Raw genomic sequence first — 18,982 nt, 5'->3', positions numbered from 1 at the left:
GACCTTCTAAAAGAAATAATCTCCTACCTTCCTGACTTCTCATGGTATATCAGGTGCTAGTCTTAGGTTTAAAAACACTCTAAATGAAAAACGAAATGAAAATGAAAATAAAATGGAAAAACTACTCCAAAAATTAAAAATTATGGCAAACTATAGCTACAGAGCCCTACTTTTAAAAATGACACAGCTCCAATTCTTAGTCAACTTACTTAATTCATAAGATTCAGGCAACTGATTGTTTGTGGCCATGTAACTTATTAAACCATAGTAAAGTAAAATTGTAAGGAAATTATCAAGTCTAGAACACTTTGTATAGTTTTCTACCCCCAACCTCCTACTACATAGTATAAGAATATTTTATTGGGTGAAACTGATGGCTTCATCTGTACAGTTTTCTGACTGTGATGTGAAAGGATGGTAGGGAATGACTGAACCTTTTAAAACCATCTGTTGGACTGGCTGTAACACCTTATCTGTACTCCCGAATTTCAGAATCTTTGCAGTTCATTCTCTCCACAGGTCAGATTGAATTCCTTCATAAAGTTGATGATATTTGCATATGTACCAGAACACTACTCTTCTGCCCCTTCACACATTATATTTATCTCAAAAGATTAAGAATATATTCCATAGATAGAGACAACATGATATAATTCTTAGAGGTCCTAATTATGACAAATGTATGTAACCATGGGCAAGTTAGCTTCCAATTTTATTGTTCAATTGTTTTTATCATGTCTGATTCTTTGTAACTACATTTGGCAAAAATAACAAAACGGTTTGCCATTCTCTTTTCCAGTTCATTTTAAATATGAGGAAATTGAGGCAAATGGGGTATACATAGCTAGTAAATGAGTTCAGATTCTTTTGAACTCAGGTGTGATTTTGGATCTAAAAGTGCTCTGTCCACTGTACTGTACTGCTGCCCAACTTCTTATTTTACCTACTCAATTCTTTAAGATGATAAGTTAAAGTCAAGATGCTGACCTGAATTGTTAAAGAAATTTCCACTCTGGAAGTTCCCTCTATAAAGACTTAGTTTCACTTAGTAACCTATTGAAAATCAATCTTTTGCCTAAACTTTTAGGTGGTCTTTTAGCTCTACTCTATATTACTGTAATTCTTGAACCAATTCATATTTTAAGACTGAACTTCAATCTTGGAATGAATTGGCAAGTTATTCTTCTTTATTGATCATAAATTTTAATTATCACCACTTTTAATCTTTAAAGGATGTCCCTTAGTTCCAATGTTCTTCATCTGACATCATGTCAGTAATTCCTCTTAGCTTCTGTATTTTCAGATATCCTGAGATACAAAGAAATCCTGTTAATCACTTCAATTATCATTCTTTGACAACTAGTGGGAATGTAGAAAGTGGAATGTGATAGAGAGCTGATATACTAGCTGTAGAAATCTGGGTAAATTACTTAAATCCTCAGTATTCTAGGTATATACTTTAAACTATTTTAAGTAGGTGTTGACCAGTATTTGAGAGAGAAAGTAGAATTCTAGCCCAGGGATAGTTTAGTGATATAGTAGATAGGTTATTAAACTTGGAGCTAGGAAAACCTGAACTGATTCTTGTCTCAGATACCTGCAAGCTATGTGACCCCAAGGTCTCTTAAATTTCTCAACCTCTGTCAACTTTAGGTTCCTCTTCTGTAAAATGGAGAGTAATAATAGCCTTATTTCATAGATTGTTGTGAAGATAAATGAGGTAACCTATCTAAAGTGCTTTGCAAACCTTAAGTGGTATAAAAATGTTATCATCATCATCTTTATTGTCATCCTCAGTCTAATTCCTATCCTATTTCTGATCTAACTTCAGCAATGTTGTAGTTTCCTTGAGGTGGTTTAGAACAATGTTTCCTGTTTTGTTTTGAATAGTTTTCCTGATAATGTAATAAGTGGGTCTTTCCAGACATTTTTGAATTAGAAATGTTATGTGTTATAGTTGTATATGCTATAGGTACATTTTTACAATTGTGGTTCATTGTTTTTGAACTGTCTTCTATAGCAGGGTAAGACTTCTTAAACTTTTTTCATTTGTAACTCTGGAGTATAGGTATATAAAATAGGTATGCAAATCAAACAATTACTGACAATAAATTATAATTTTGCATTTGTCACATGTATTTATGCAACCCCATATGGGGTCATGAACCACAGATTAAGCTTTCTTCTTCAGGCCTTAAGATTCCATGGGATTATATCATTAATGTAATATAATTATAGGTCTTTTTGTTTATGTGTGTGTGTGTTTGTGTATATTGCATTCTTATACATGTATATATGTGTATGTTTAAGAGGTTTGAATGAGGATACAATTCCTGAATCCAATTCCTATTTCTTAATCTGTCTCCAAGTTATGCTTTCATTTTCATCTCATTGTCAAGTATACTCAAGGATTTCTCCTTAAAGTGAACAATAAAAGTGCTAATTTTCTTATGCAGGAAATGCCTTACATTTGTTTTTAAAATAATTGAGATAAGAATAAGGTAAAAAGAAGTGAGAGGAATTTTAGGATGACCTTCAGGTCTCCTATGGTATTACTCTAACACAATCTTAGATAAATTGTAAGGGATTTGTTGAGGCATATTCAGTTTAATAAATTGCCCAAGGTCACACAACTAATATTTAAGCACATATTGGGGAACCTAAGCATGCACTTTGTCACTTACATTGTCTCTACAACTACAGTAATATATTTTGTTGTTTTTACTATTATATTTGACCCTTTTACCATAGATTGATGTTTACAAACTAATATAATATTTTAAATTTATCTAACTATACATATATGCATATATATGCATATATATATGCATATATATATGACTATTTCAAATCTGAATACATTAACACGGCTTTTCAAAGTGTTTTTCTTATTGTTGCTGCTGTTGTTTTTCTTTAATATAGAGGATCCATGAATTCAAAAGATTTGAAGATTCTTGTTTTGTATCCCTTTCTTGGATTATAACTGATAGCCCAGAGTCTGTAATCTCATAAGTTTTCAGAGCACCAGGATGAGTCTATCTAGAACGATTCTAGGATATTAGAACTGAAAGGCACTTTAGAGCTTATCTAGTCTAATCTACTCTTTTTACAAGGAGATAAACTGAGAGCAGAGAACTAAAAAGCCTTGCTCAAGATCCCATAGTTAATTAATGGTGGAGCTGGCACTAGAAGGTTGTCAAGTATCTTTCATTGCTCTTCCACCATTCAGCAGGTCTTAGGTGGGTGAGAGAAATGAAAGCTCCATGTATAAAATTAGTTTCTCAAGGAATTTAGCTAGTAAGGAGAGAAAAGATAGAAACTGATAACTAGCAGGGATGGTCAGATTAAGTGAAAGTGGTTTTTTTGGTTTGTTTTGTTTTTAAAGATGTGAGAGACATGGGCATGTTTTTAGGCAGAAGAAAAGGTGTCAGTAGATAAGGAGAGATTGGAGATAAAAGAGAGGGCCCTGATTGGGGTGAATTTGCTAGACAAGATTGCTTTTTTAAAAATTAATTTATTATATTCCTAATATTGAGTAGCAATAAAATCAATTTAACATGTATTTAAAGTCAATTATACTTAAAAAAAACTAATTCTACCTGACAATATGAACATATCAAATTACTAGTGATTGTACTTGTGTACCTTCTGTACCTAATTAATGTTTGTATCTGTGTATATAGCTTTCCTTTTATACTAATAGCTTGTATCTTCTCAAATAAAAATTCTGAGTCTCATGAATTCATGATCAACACTCTTTTAATTATCCCACATTGACTTTTTTTTATAACTACCATCTTTATGTATTTTTCTTTTGATTTTATTCTCTATTGCCACTATTTCATACAACTCTCTACAAATTCCTTTATATTCTTTATAATTATTTTGGGGTGACTTCATAGTAACCTATTTCATTGACATAATGTAGTTTATTTAGCTATTTATTAACTACTAGATATATAGGAATAGATCTATACCTATATATAGGTAGCTTCTAGTTCTTTATAATAAAAATGAAGTTGTTATAAACTTGTACATTCCTAATAACTGAGCCAAAGGGTATGATTATTTTTGTGACTTCCTAGTGTACAAAAAGATTCTACTCATTTACATATATATACATACATACCAATTTCCCTAATGAATAGTAATGCAAAAATCTTAAACAAAATATTAGCAAAGAGATTACAGAAAGTCATCCACAGAATAATATACCATGACCAAATGTTGTATTATCCTGGGGATGATTTTCTGTAATCTCTTTGGATTTATAGCAGGAATTCAAGGCTGGTTGAATATTAGGAAAACTATTAGCATAATTGATTATATCAATAACCAAACTTAAAAAAACATTATTATCTCAATATATGCAGAAAAAGTATTTGACAAAGTCTAATACTCATTCCTATGAAAAACACTAGAGAATACAGGAATAAATGAATTTTTCCTTAAAATGACCAGTAGCATCTATTTAAAACCATTAGCAAGCATCATATGTAATGGAGATAAATTAGAACCATTTCCAATAAGATCAAGGGTGAAACACTTATTATTCAATATTTTATTAGAAATGCTAGCTTTGGCAATAAAAGAAGAAAAATAGATTAAAGGAATTAGAGGAGGTAATGAGGAAACTAAATTATCACTCTTTGCAGATGATATGATGATACTTAGAGAACCCTAGAGAATCAACTAAAAACCTAGAAACAATCCACAATTTCAGCAAAGTTGCAGGATACAAAATAAATCCACATAAATCATCAACATTTTTATATATATTACCAACAAAATCCAGCAGCAAGAGATACAAAGAGAAATTCCATTTAAAATAACTGTCGACAGCACAAAATATTTGGGAATTTATCTGCCAAGGGAAAGTCAGGAGCTATATGAGCAAAACTACAAAACACTTTCCACACGAATAAAGTCATATCTAAACAACTGGAAAAATATCAAGTGGTCTAGGATAATTCAAACAAATATAATAAAATTGACAATACTACCTAAATTAATTTACTTATTTAGTGCTGTACCAATCAAACTCCCAAGAAATTATTTTACAGATCTAGAAAAAAATGATAACAAAATTCATCTGGAAGAACAAAAGGTCAAGAATTTCAAAGGAATTAATGGGGAAAAAAAAAGCAAATGAAGGTGGACTAGCTGTGCTAGACCTAAAAATTTATTATAAAGCAATGGTCATCAAAACCCTATTGTTCATGTGTCTCGTCTTTTTAGTTAGATTGTGAAGTTGTTGAGGGCAAGGACCTTGTCATATACTTTTTTCCAGATCCTTATAGAATTGGGTACTCCATAAATATTAGCTGATTGAGCTGTTACTTCATGATAACAATGTTTTTTCTTGAACCATGTTATGGTTGCCTGTAAAACTGATCTGTTTTTCCCACTTTCTTTCTTGCTGTTGTTCTGCCAGTGAATGTCCCTTCAACTGTAATGGAAGCCATGTGCAGACAAGACACCCTGCAGTCCTTTAACAAAAGCAGCAAGCTCTCTCCTGCCACGCCACAGCGCTCTGTAGTTTTCCCACAGACTCCATGTAGCCGGAATTTCTCTCTCCTGGACAAGGCTGGGCCCATCGAGTCAGGATTTAATCAAATCAATGTAAAAAACCAGCGAGTTCTTGCAAGCCCAACTTCAACCAGCCAACTCAACTCTGAGTTTAGTGACTGGCACCTTTGGAAATGTGGGCAATGCTTTAAGACATTCACTCAGCGGATCCTTTTACAGATGCACGTATGCACCCAGAACCCTGACAGGTAAAATTTAGGCATCTGCCTACCATTTGTAAGTGTAAACTTAGCTAGGTTAGTTCCACTTCCTCAAAACAAACCACCTGTAAGCAGAAAGTCCACAGCATCTCATAATCGAAGGGAACTTTAAGTCAGACAGTGATAGCTACTCCTTGATTTTGTGGTTTATAAAAATAATTTGGGAGTTGAGTCCAGATTAGGGGGAAATGGATGGGAATTTGGCCTGTCTTTTAGTTTTATACAACTAGTTGTAAGAGGGTGAAAAAAGAAGGAAAATTTATGAATATCATAAATGGAAAAATGAGGTCAAGATAGTTAAAATCTTCTCTGTCTTACAAAGATAATATAACTCTCTGCTGTGCTGCTGTCACAGTCATTTCAGAGTTCACCTATAGTGTGCAATGTGTATGAGCTTAATTAAGTACTGAGAGGTAATGAATTGGAATTTTTTGCTTAGTACTATTTTTCTTCAGAGCATGCAAACCCATAAATCGTGCAAAGCTGTCAAAAGGAAATACCTCCTCTCTCAGTGATGTGGAGGAAAACAGATGCCACTTATTCAATAAACTAATATCCACACAGAAGAAAAATGTTGACTAGATACCTCAGAGTCAAAGTTGGCTTGAAAGTTTGTCAATAAGGAATTTTATGGCCATGAACTGAGGATGAAATTTAGCTGAACAAGTGAATTAAAATTTCAGGTACTCTGACCAGTGGCACAGTAGATATAATGGAGCCATTATTTATGAATCAAAACTGGTTTATTTGACAATCTTGATAGCTGGCATCACAAAAGACAAAAATCAAATTAATTCAATAGGAAAGGATTTCTGTGTTTTATCTCTTCTTTATTTGTGATGAAGATTTGACTAAAAATACTAAGTATCTGGAAAAATCACTGTGTGTGTAACAGGATACAAAAGTGGAAAAATATTTCCCTATGGCAAGCATGAAAGTCTAAAGAGGCAAGAGCTCTGATTTCTTTTCTAATTTTGAGACAAATTTACAAAAAAATATAAGGCATAAATGATTTAATTTTGTATGATATAATAATCTGCCTAATTTCCCCTTGCTAGTTCACAAATCTCAAGAAGGTTCTCCTCATAGTCATAAAGATAAGTTTTCTTCTGATAGGTGAAATTAGTTTTTCCAACTCTATGGATTTCTGTACAGTTAGCTTATGAGGTGTAGGAAGGAAAATAGAATTAACTATTACTCTCTCACTATATTCCTACTGGTAAACATTTTATAAAATAGTCATTAATTTTAGCACATACATGTTTTCATTGGTACCCATTTTAGCAACAAACATTGCTAAAAAGAAATAAATGTTAGAATAAATTTTTCTTTCTTTGGGAATGTTAAAATAGAAGTGACTTTAAAAACCTTTCTCCATCTGTCACTTTTATTAGAGGGAGTATCTCCTGATAGAAACTTTTTCTATTTCCTGCACACCTTTTTACCATGTATGTTGGCTGTTGAAATGGTATGAACATCTTGAAACTGTTTTCTTTGAATCCAATAAGGATGTAGTAAGATTCACTAAGCAAAAGTTTTTAAAAGCACTTGCATCTGCTTCCAGTGAAATGACTGCAGGTGTAGCTGCAGCCTCCTGGTATTATTTTGTATTTGGGGAGCTTTCCCAGCTGAAAGATACTTTCAAGCAACATTCCCATTGCGAACTTAATTAAGAGATCAAGTGACTTCAGATGGAATAGGCTAAGGGTCACTGTAGACACTCATTCCTAACTGCTTAACTAAAAGTAAGGTGAATTAAATGAAATTATAGCTGGAAGAATCTGGTTTCTGAAACAGAACCATTTTAACTTGGAGCATAACACATTTCTATGCTTTCTGCATTATAAAGAGATGAAAATGACCATAATAAATCAAAAGACATTGAAATAGACTTTTTCCAGATTCTGGTTACATAATTTACTTAGTGAAGTCAGATTTGCATTAAGGTTTATATTCCTATGATATGTGTGTTGTAAAATAATAGTTGTATAATTAGTAATGGTTACCTAAAAACTTTCAGAAAAACCGACCAACTAAAAATACATATTTTCTAAGTATCATAGGAAAGAGAGAGACCAATTTTCATTCTATCAAATTTAATTTAGACTTACAGGCCAGAGTCTAGGTTGAACTGACATCCTAGAACTTTTCTAGACCCATGATTTGTTTGTTTCTTATATAGAGTGACCAGGCATTCAAAGCTAAGCAAAATGGGGAATTTGTATAATTCAGACAAGCACTTTGAATTGGGCTGAATGACTAAAATAATCACTCATATTGTTCAGGTTCAACACTTTTTTTTTCACTACATTATGGGGACCTAGTAATAAGTATTCAATATATCAGGGACTCTAAAACTTGGAATTTGTAGACACTTTAAGGAATAGATTTCAGTGGGTCCATGAAGATGAATAAGACATATATATATGTATATATATATATATATGTATATGTATTTACTTATTATTAATTGAAATTCAGCATTTCCTTCAAACATGAACTAAAAAATATTCGGAGGTGTCCACAAATTTCTCTGGGGACTAAAAGGGACCTTGATACAAAAGATTAAGAAGGCTTGATCCAAAATTAACTTTCTTTTTTTGCTGGGGCAATTGAGGTAAGTGACTTGCGCAGGGTCACACATCTAGGAAGTATTAAGTGTCTGAGACCAGATTTGAACTTAGGTTCTCCTGACTTCAGGGCTGGTGCTCTATCTTCTTCATCACCTATCTGCCCCTGATCTTTGAATTAACTTAAAATGATTATTGACTTAAAAAAATAACCCACCATATACTACTATAATGGGAAGAGTTCCGAATCATAGTAGCAAATCAACTTTAGTCATTGGCGGTCACATGGAAATTAAGGGTATCTTAAAAAGATAATAACAGTTAAAATTTACATGATGTCAGAAAGTGAAGAATTAAGAAGCCTCTTGAAAGAGGAAAGTGTAAAAGCTAGTTCGAAGTGTAACATCAAAAAAATAATATCTTGGCAACTGGTCCTTTCACTTCTTGGCAAACAGAGGGAGAAGAAATGGAAGCAGTTATTAGATTTTATAAGTCTTGGGCTCAAAGATCACTGCAGATGGTGACTGTAACCATGAAATTAAAAGCTGCTTGCTCCTTGGAAGGAAAGCTATGGCAAATCTGGACAGAATACCAAAGAACAGAAATCACCTTGCCAACAAAGGCTTGTATAATCAAAGATATGGTTTTTCCAGTAACAATCTATGGCTGCTGTAAGTTGTATTATAAGGAAAGTTGAGTTCTACAGAATCAATGCTTTTGATGCCGAAGAAGACTTCTGAGTGTGTTTTGGACAGCAAGGAGATCAAATCAGTCAATACTTAAAGAAATTAATTCAGATTATTCCTGTGAAGGCTAAACATTAAAACTGAAGCTTAATACTGAATATAATACTTAGTGTATTATTTCATACTGAAGCTTTGTCCACATAATGAGAAGATGGATTCATTGGGAAAGACTCTGATGTTGGGAAAGATTGAAAGCAAAAGGAAAAATTGGTGGCAGGGGATGAGAGGGATAGATAGCATCACACAAACAATGAATATGAAATTGGACATACTTCGAGGGATGGTGGAAAATAGAAGGGCCTGTCATGCTATGGTCCATGGGCTAATGAAGAGTCAGACATGTCTGAATAACAACAAAATCAAAAAAATTGCATAGTTTTAAGGTATACAATGTACTTTATATAGATTGTCTCATTTGATGGGTTTTCCTTGTCATCAGAAATTTAGATCAAGTTATTTTTCGTTGTGGTGGTGGTCGTTTTTTGAAAAGTAAATGGAGTTAAGTGACTTGATCAGGTTCACACAACTATTAAGTATCTGAGGACAGATTTTGAAGATGAGTCTTCCTTATCCAGGCCTGGCACTCTATCTACTATGTCACCTAGCTGCTCTAATGCCAAAATCTTGGCTGTCATCAATACAGATGGTAAGGAGATATATCAGATCAGAATCCCAGAAAGTCAGTCCAATTCCCTTAATATATACGGGAGGAAACTGAGTTCCAAAAAGGTGAATTCTATTATGGGGCAGAGCTAAGGCTTTAATTCAGGTCTTCTTACTCTTAAGAACTACCTTCTTGTGATTCTTAAAGGAAATTGTTATTAATTTCTCATGGAATATAAGTACAAAACTGTCTGGAGACCTCCAAAAGAGAATTCAACTTGGTTGATTTGCCCCAACTGCTCTTTCTCCAGCAGTAAAGAATTAGGAGTCTTTTACCTTGTTTATCTGTTTAAAAACTTGCAAATGCAGAGCCTGTGATGTGATATCCATATAGTCTCATAGCATCCTCTGAGGATGGCAGCTCCCTGAGGGGCCAGAGCAGTATAAGCCCAAGGAGGCTTCTTTATGATCATTCTATCAGAAGGGGGTAAGAAAGATCACATCTCATCCTTCCCACTATAGCTCATAATGGGACTTTTCTCCAACATTCTCCATTTTCTTTTCTCTTTCTGCCTCCTTGACTTCCCTGTACTTGCTACACAAGTTCTCAGCAACTGTGGCACAATGACTAGAGTCCTGGACCTAGTCTCAATTCAAATCTAGTGTGAGATACTTAGTAATTGGGTAAGTCAAGTAATCTCTCTCCATCTCAGTTTCTTTAAATATATAATATTTGATAATAATAGCACCTACCCCAGAGTTGTTTTGAAGATCAAATGAGATATTTGTTTAAAAAGGACTTTTAGCACATTCTGTAATGGAGTAGCACTATATAAATGTTTATTTCTTTCTCCTTCCATTTCTCTCAACATTCCTTCTTTTCTCACTTTTGAACTAGTCCTCTCTTCTTAGCAATTAAGTTACCTATTGGGCACCCACGAAACAACTGCATACATGAAGCTAGGAAAATTCCTTGGCCCAGCCTATCCATCCCCTGCCCTCCTGAGTACAGTGGGCAAACTTCAGCTGGCAGGCTCTTTACTCTGGGTACTGATAATGAGCTAGACTCTGAGGCAAACCCTCACACAAGCTGGACAGGTGTGAACAAGTTAAAACCCATAGCACAGACTTTACATTATTCTTTTCCCTAAACCTTTCCTTCTTCTAAACTTCTCTATTACTGTTAATATCCCCATCATCCTTCCAGTAAATAAATGACTAGCTCTCATCTTCAATTACCGACTTTCCCAGAGGTAACTAGGTGGCACATTGAGTAGAGAGTAGAGGGCATGAATTCAAATCCAAGCTGTGTCACTCTAGGTAAATCATTTAACCTCTATTTTAGTTTCTCATCTATAAAATGGGAGTATTAATAGCCTCTACTTCCCAGGACTCTTAAAAAGATCAAGAGAGAAAATGTGTGAAGCACTAAATACAGGATCTGGTATACAGTAAGTGCTTAACAAATGCTCCCTCCCTTTTCTTCCCTCCTTCACATATCCAAGTCTTGCCATTTCTATATCCACACCTCCATCTCTTCCCTTTTGTCAACTTACACAGCTATCGTCTCAGTTTAAGTCCTTATCCCCCTAATGTGAACTATTGCAGTCTCTTCTTAATTGGAACTCCTTCTTCAAGTTTCAACCACAGAATTATTTAAGAGTACCCCGGGTTCATGTTCATGTTATTTATTTGCTGAAACTAAGTAATTTTTCAAAAGCCTGTCTGTCTTCCTTATTCTAGTCTATTTTTTTTTTTCTTTTCAAACAATATCAGACAAAGAAGGAAGCAGGAATTGAAGTCCATCCATATTTGAGTTGTAGATTTTCCCTATGTTTTGGATCTTTCCCATTGCCCAGTTGAAGTTATCTTGATTAAATTTTGTTTGAACCAAGAGTCAGAGATCCCTTTTTTCTTTTGTTTTTCTGCTGCAGAAATCTCTCAAATTACATTTGGAAATCCCTACAAAGAAGCAACCAAAAGCCTTTAATGCCAGCTAATCATTTTTAGACAATTGCCTTTTCTCTTCTCTTCCTTCTTTCCAGATACTTAAAATCACTAACGCTCTTTTGAATTTGGTTTCTTTTCCCCTTCTCCCTACCCCCATGACTGTTGGTTGGTTGTGTGTGGTATGCAGCCATAAAGGAGGAAATTCCTCTAGAATATCTTTGGATGTTTACATTTGTGCTGTCTTGTCTTTGTTTTATAACATGTAAGCCAGTAAATAAAATATGCAGAGAAAAGGGAAAAAAATCCTTTAGAGGGAGAATCTGGAAATTTGTCCATCACCATAATTTTTTTTTTTTTTTGGTTGGGGTATAGGAGAGGGAAATGGAGTGGATAGAATATTGCCATCTTCATATGTTATACTGTGTATTTTTTTCTGGGTGTCTTTTTTTAGGAAGCAAAGATATCTTTTTCCTAGAATGCGCTTTTCTTCAAGCCCTTTGGCTCACCCTTTCTGTAGTTTTCCTGAAATATTTTTTTCCTTAGATAGGGCTATGTTCCTTTCTCATTGTACACAGTCAGCAGTGACCCAAGGGTGGAGCTCCCTTTGAAGTTACTGGGAGATCTGCACTGGAACTAGCTTTCGTGGAGTAAGGAGCGAATGTAGCCCTGACGGAACATCTTTTATCCTGGAGGATTTCATGCCATGAAATACATATCAAAGGAGGATTAAAAATTTCAAACCAAACCAAACTGAATGTTGTTAAATGTTCCATCCTTTTTGTATGTGTATACCAAACCAATTACAGACTTAAAGCAAATGAGTTGCACATTTTTACAGAATGGTCTTTTTTCAAAGAACAGCCAGTTTCAGATAATGCCAGGAGAGGAAAAAAGTTGTGTTGTTATCCTTGTTCTGCTCTAAACATGTACCAGGACTAATCCAGGGTTAATAGTCTAATTTGGACCTTGTTTATTCCTTAGTAATGTCTTTACATAAGAAGGAAAACTATTAAATTCTAAGGAAGACATAGAATATGTGGTCATGAACTGAAAAAGTGCTCTTTCTGAACTTTTGAGCAATAGACACAGAATCTGTGAAAAGGAAGTAAAATGTGTAGAAAATAGAAATTAAAATTGGTATGGGAATTTTTATTTCTTTTTATTCTTCATTCATCTTTTCATTAATATTAACTTCATCTGATCAAAACCTGTGTTGTGGAATTTTTTTCTACTTTTTTTTTTGCTTAGAATCTGTAACATTCCTTAGATAAGAAGTCAAAGGAAGAATCTCTGACTCCTTGGTGATATGTAAATCTTCCTTCTCAATCAGCCTATTTGTAGTCTCTTAACATAGTTTAATCTATAACTTGATTTAGTTTACCTGTAGACCTTGCTTGATGAAATTTACTTCCTTAGAGAATGGATGAGATTATGACTCTGTTTAGCTAAGTTTGTTGAACTTTTATGACATTGAAGAAAACATAAGATTTTGAACTTGTCTTTTCTTTAACTTTTATGGCCTAAGAGGAATATACAAATTGTATATGTAAATGGTCACTGTGACATAATTTATTCTATAAGAAGTCATCAGAATCCTCATAATTGGTTGTTATTTTCTGAAGTCTAAACCTCTGCTTGAGCATAATAATAAAAGCTAAATTTTTACCTCCATAATTTCTGTTGTAGTATATATATATATATATATATATATATATATATATATATGTATATATATATATATATATATATATATATATATATATATATATGTATATATATATATATATATATATATATATATATATATATATATATATATCTGGTAGCAGTTACCTACCACATGAACAGAGAAGAAGTATTTCTCCCATAACAAAGTAAACATTAAGAGGTGAAAAAGATTCTTAATATGAAACAGAAAAAGAATTTTGCACAATTTTTCATTTATTGAAGCATCTGTTGTTCAGGCAGGAAATCGGGCCTTCATGTAAAATTACTATGTTTATTCCATAATAAGCATACAGACAAAATAAGAGAAAGAAAAAAAAAGAAATTAATTTTATTTGCAGTAGCAAATAAAAATAGATTTAAGCATTCAAATGAAATGCTTCTGTTGAAGGCTGTTGTGTGTATATTCTTTTCAAGAATATCAGTTATATTTACTTTCAGAATGATGAAATGCTATTATTGTATTTGCAAATGGCATGAAAATAATAAATGATAGTTTTTAAAGGTAGATCCTCAAATTGGGATACTAAGGCATTGTTTGATAGAATTATGAAATAATCTAACCATTGTGGAGAACAATTTGGAATTATGCCCAAAGGGTAATAAAAGTGTGATCTAACAATATTTCTACTAGGGCTGTATTCTAAAGAGATCATGCAAAAGGGAAAAGACCTACATGTACAAAATTTATACCATCAATTGGGGAATGACTGAACAAGTTGTGGTATATAGATATATGAACATAATGGAATATTACTATATTTTAAGAAATGATGAACAGAAAAAATTCAGAAAAATCTGGAAAGATTTACATGAATTGATGCTCAGTAAAGTGGGTAGAACCAGGAGAATATCGTACACAATAACAACAATGTTGTATGATGATCAACTATGATAGCTTTTCTCAGCAATATAGTGATCCAAGACAATATCAAAAGACTAATGATGGAAAATGCATCCACATTCAGAGCAAAAACTGATGGGTGCTGAATGCATCAGAATGCATCCATCAAAATGCAAATCAAAGCATGTGTGTGGCGTGTGTGTGCGCATGTGTGTATGTGCATGCACTTTTTCCTTTTGTTCTGTTTCTTCTGTGGAAATATGTTTAACATGATTGCACATTTATAACATATCATATTAATTGCCATCTTGGCAAGGAGGTTGGGGGAAGGGAAAAGAGAGAAAAATTTGGAACTCAAAATCATAAAAAAATGAATGTTGAAAACTATCTTTACATGTAATTGAAAAAATATAATACTATTTACATAAAATAGATAACATTTAGTTATATGAAATGAGATACTAGAATTAGTAAAGCCCATAAATACTTCATCTAGTGTGCCATGGAAAATGAGATGCCAAGCTATCACTTCCCTATGTATGCTGTTTTATTAAAATGTAAACTCCTTGAGGGCGGTAGCTTTCTTGCTTGCATGTTTTTCTATTCCCAGACCTTAGCACAGTTTAAGCTTAATAAATGTTGATTCATTCATTTATTCATTCATCCATGTGGAAACAACATCTTGAGGAATTAGTTGCTAGTTATTAGTCCAGGAGCACTAGAACCTCAGGGTTCTTCACACTAGATGCTAATTTCTACTGATTTAAATATCAACTTCTCAGTGCTGTCATAGGCTAAGTTGTTTTAGCACCTGTTTTTACCTGACAGCCAGGATAACCTTAGATCTTCAATTGCTTTCTTTTGAATATTTACATGAAAAGATTAGATTGACTTTGGAAATAAATCAACCAAACTTTTGACAGCATCCTTGGGAAAAAAAAAGATAAATTGGTTTTATATTTAATGGTTTACTGTTTATCATAGTAGCTATTAAAAATAGATAACCAGAGGCTAATATTGTTAATGGTCCCTTTCAGTATTAGAAAAAAATCAATCGTCAGTGGACATAGCATATATAAATACATTCAGGTTTAAATTTTTCATAATCATTAACAGCATTTTAAACAGATGATTTTAAAGAAACTTATTTTTCAACTCAAGATTTTTATGTTAATGATGACCACAAAGCACAGGTTAAAGATACAAACATTTTCAACTTGATATAATTATAAGAGCTCAAAGGGACATATTATGGTCATGAAAAAAAGGCATGCACAATTTGTCAAGGTTGATAAACTTCCCACTAACAACTTTTACATATATATTCCTTTGAAATTTGGTGGAGAACCGCAGTTAGATAGATTTCCAAATGGAAGTAATTAAAATTGCATTGAATTGAGCTATTGACTAATCCTAGGCTATTAATCAGGCTAAAAAATTCTACGATCAGAGCTCAGTGTTCTGAAGCACTGTAAAATAATAGTATTTGTGATCAGTGATGCAAGTAGCCGCAATTAAGCAGTTCACTTGACAAATGAGAGGGTACACTTTATTTTGCACTTAATTGAATTGTTGTACATGCTTGGTCACCATTGTCTGCTGCCTTTCATTTTGGTTTCCAGCCATTTGAGCACATACATTTATTAAGAGGAACAATTAAGTCTGCCTTAGCCCTTGGCTGTATAAGTGCAGACAGTGAAAACTGGGTCACAAATTAAGACTCTATGTAGTACCATAGATATTTCTCCAGACATAGTTCTAATTTTGAACTATGAATTTTGAATTAGAATCCTGGTATGGAATTATATGACACTTTAGAAAAGGGGAAAACTCTAGACTTCATATAACTCACTGGCTTTTGAATAGCCAGGGCAGAGAAATTTTAAAATAAAATTGAACATTTAATCTTTTTATGCAAACAGAAATTGATTTATATTTTCAAGCCAAAGAGAAATGTTCTCTGCCAGAGGCACAATGGATAAAGCTCATAATATGGAGTTAGTAGACCCCAATTGAAGCCTGCCTCGGACATTTTACTAGAAGTGTGACACTAAGCGAGTCACTTAATGTCTCTGCCCAATTTTTCTTATTTTAAAATAGAGTTGATAATAGTACCCTCCTCACAGGATTGTTTTGAGGATCAGATGGGTTAACATATGTAAAGTATTTTGCATACTTTAAGGAACTATAGAACTGATAGCTATGATGCTATTGCTGCTGATGTATTTGTTGTGACTTGCTTTCCATTGACAATGGGCATACATTGCAAAAAGTATGCCATATTATCTTTTTTTTTTAGGTAACAAATGGTAGCACTTGCTGTATACCTCCATTCACTTGTGGATTAAACAGAAATTTGCAGGAAAAAGACCTCTCATGGATAATATCTTTGTTAATTAGTAAAAGGAGCGAACAACCTAAATTTCAAATCTGAAACCATGTTTAAGTATAAAGAGACATTTTAAAAGTATACTCTCACTTTTTCCCTGGGTGATTCAGATATTATGATTGTAGAAGGGTTTCAAACCATATAAATGCATATTTTTATAAAAATTCCTGGCTTAAGTCAGAATCATCCAAGATGGCCTTTGTCTCTGAATTTTGGTCATCGTACACTTTTCTTTCAGTTTCCTTAATTATCAAGTAGAAGTAATAATAGCTTCTTTACCTATCTAACAAAGATGTTGTGAGGATCAAAGAAGACAATAATTTGGATTAAATCCTTTGGCAAGTAAAATAAAAGGTACAAATATACTATATTTTGTATTTTCCAAAGCTTTTTTTTAAATCAAAATTCTTTTTCTTAAACATTCTACTTGACCAAACATGTACTTCTCTATACAAAAATACAGTCTGAATTTTGTCTGGAAAGGTTTGAAAATGAATTTTGGTATATTGTTGGCATTGTAAATAAATTTGGCTTATTTTGAAAATTAATTTACCTTAGAGGGCATGAGTAAACATTTTCTATATGACACTAAAGAAATAGGCAACTAGTGATTAAAATCCTTTTTATACTCCACTTTGAAACTAGGGCTCAAAGTGGCAGCCATGCTATGAATTGGCTCACAAGGGGAAATAGCTAGTAGTGTGAATTAGAAAGTGGGAAGATAACATGTTTCATTTCTCTATAAAAACCAATCATCTTTGTATTATCTTCAGTTTTGTCACTTTTGTTTCCAGAACTGCCAGTTTTATTTTGCTTTGTTCTATTTATTTCATAGTATTTTCTTGCTAGTTCCCTGATGCTGCAGGAATACTTACTCTAAGACAGTTCCAACCCTTTTCAGTTCTAGAACCAATTCTCCAAAGAAATATTCACTGTACTTCCGAAGAACCCTTTCCTGTACCTCATTCCTCTTTTTTGTGTCTTTCCATAAGAATGAAAGATTTTGAAGTCAGAAACTATCTTTACTTATTTGTGTAACTCAATGATTTGGAACATAGTAAGGGCTTAAATTAATTTTCATTCATTCATTCATTCATTCATTCATTCATTCATTCATTCATTCAATATCTCCAATACAACAGTAGCATCATTATGCTTTATGGATGGACCAGGCACTCATAAGAGCTTTGATTCCTCTCTTTGTATCCCAAACCCCTATCAAGAGACCCTACACCTTTCTCCCTAGATAACAATATGGTTCCTGTAAAAGCCCTCAGAAAGTAGAATCTGTGCTCTGGCTAATAGGATTATCCCAGTACTTTTCTTTCTTTAGATTACAAAACAAAGAGTAAACAGGTTGCACTGTGTATCACAGATGTCATTGCATTATTTTGCCTCTCAAATCTACCCTTTTTCCTAATTTCCCTTTTCCCTCAAAGGTATCCCTAGTCTACTAGATTCTCAACTTACTCTTCTTATTTCTCTTCTTGACTCTGCATTCAATTAAAGCTGCTTTCTTGAAAATTATCAACAATGTCTTAACTGTCAAAATATGATGGTCTTTTCTCAGTACTCATTTCTTGATCCCTTTGGATTATTTAATACAGTTGACCATCCTCTTCTCCTGGATACTTAACTCTCTCCACTATGAATTCCTGAAAATTACAGAAGTGTGTCACCTATTTTTAAAAATCCTCATGTCTGCATATATTAAAACTTTTAAACATTTCCTCACTTGATTAAAAATCTTCCAAATGACAAACATCAGTGAAATTCAAAACTTTCTGTTAAGCAACTAAAAATACAACACCTTCCAATTAGTTTATAAAAACAAATTATTTTTATTAGAGAAGATGTAAACTTACTAGCTGAATTTTAATAAATCACCTTTGTATAACTAATGGATGAGATTGGAAAAGTGAGTACCATGATTTAGTAAGTACCAGCAATGATGCACTTCTTCCTTTTGGCTCTATATATCTTTATGAAGTGTCTTTGCTAGCTATGACAGCCATTAAATAATGAAATGAACTAAACTTCCAACGGAACCTTCAAATCACAAAAGTGATTTGCAAAAATAATGAGATATATTACACCACATTTCTCTCACTAAACATACCATTATTATTATTTAGTGAGAGAAAAATATTTTTTATACAGGTTATAACCAAAATATCTCAATCTTTCAGTTCCATTTTTGTGCACATTTTATAATGCACATTATTATTAAGATAGTAAATACATGTATATATTTTATAAATAAGCAAGTATTCCTGCATTAGAGATGAGTGCACATAAATTTTTTTACTGATAGGATACACAATCAAAGAACTTTAGGGATGCTGTCAGAAGAGTTGCCCATTCTT

The 18,982-nt window shown here is 33.0% G+C and overlaps 1 protein-coding gene across 4 annotated transcripts in view; it reads left to right on the top strand.

Annotated features, from left to right (window-relative positions):
• Window positions 1-18,982, top strand: part of PRDM6 (PR/SET domain 6) — a 157,877-nt gene that overhangs the window by 122,034 nt on the left and 16,861 nt on the right. For all 4 annotated transcript variants that reach the window (XM_074281504.1, XM_074281501.1, XM_074281502.1 and 1 more), the window contains exon 6: window positions 5,435-5,777. In XM_074281504.1, coding sequence (XP_074137605.1) covers window positions 5,435-5,777 — 343 coding nt within the window. The remainder of the gene's footprint in view (window positions 1-5,434; window positions 5,778-18,982) is intronic.

This window comes from Sminthopsis crassicaudata, chromosome 1, assembly GCF_048593235.1.
Source record: "Sminthopsis crassicaudata isolate SCR6 chromosome 1, ASM4859323v1, whole genome shotgun sequence".
NCBI classification, from domain to species: domain Eukaryota; kingdom Metazoa; phylum Chordata; class Mammalia; order Dasyuromorphia; family Dasyuridae; genus Sminthopsis; species Sminthopsis crassicaudata.
Note: the sequence above shows the minus strand (reverse complement) of the source record. Positions and strands in the feature narration are given on the sequence as shown.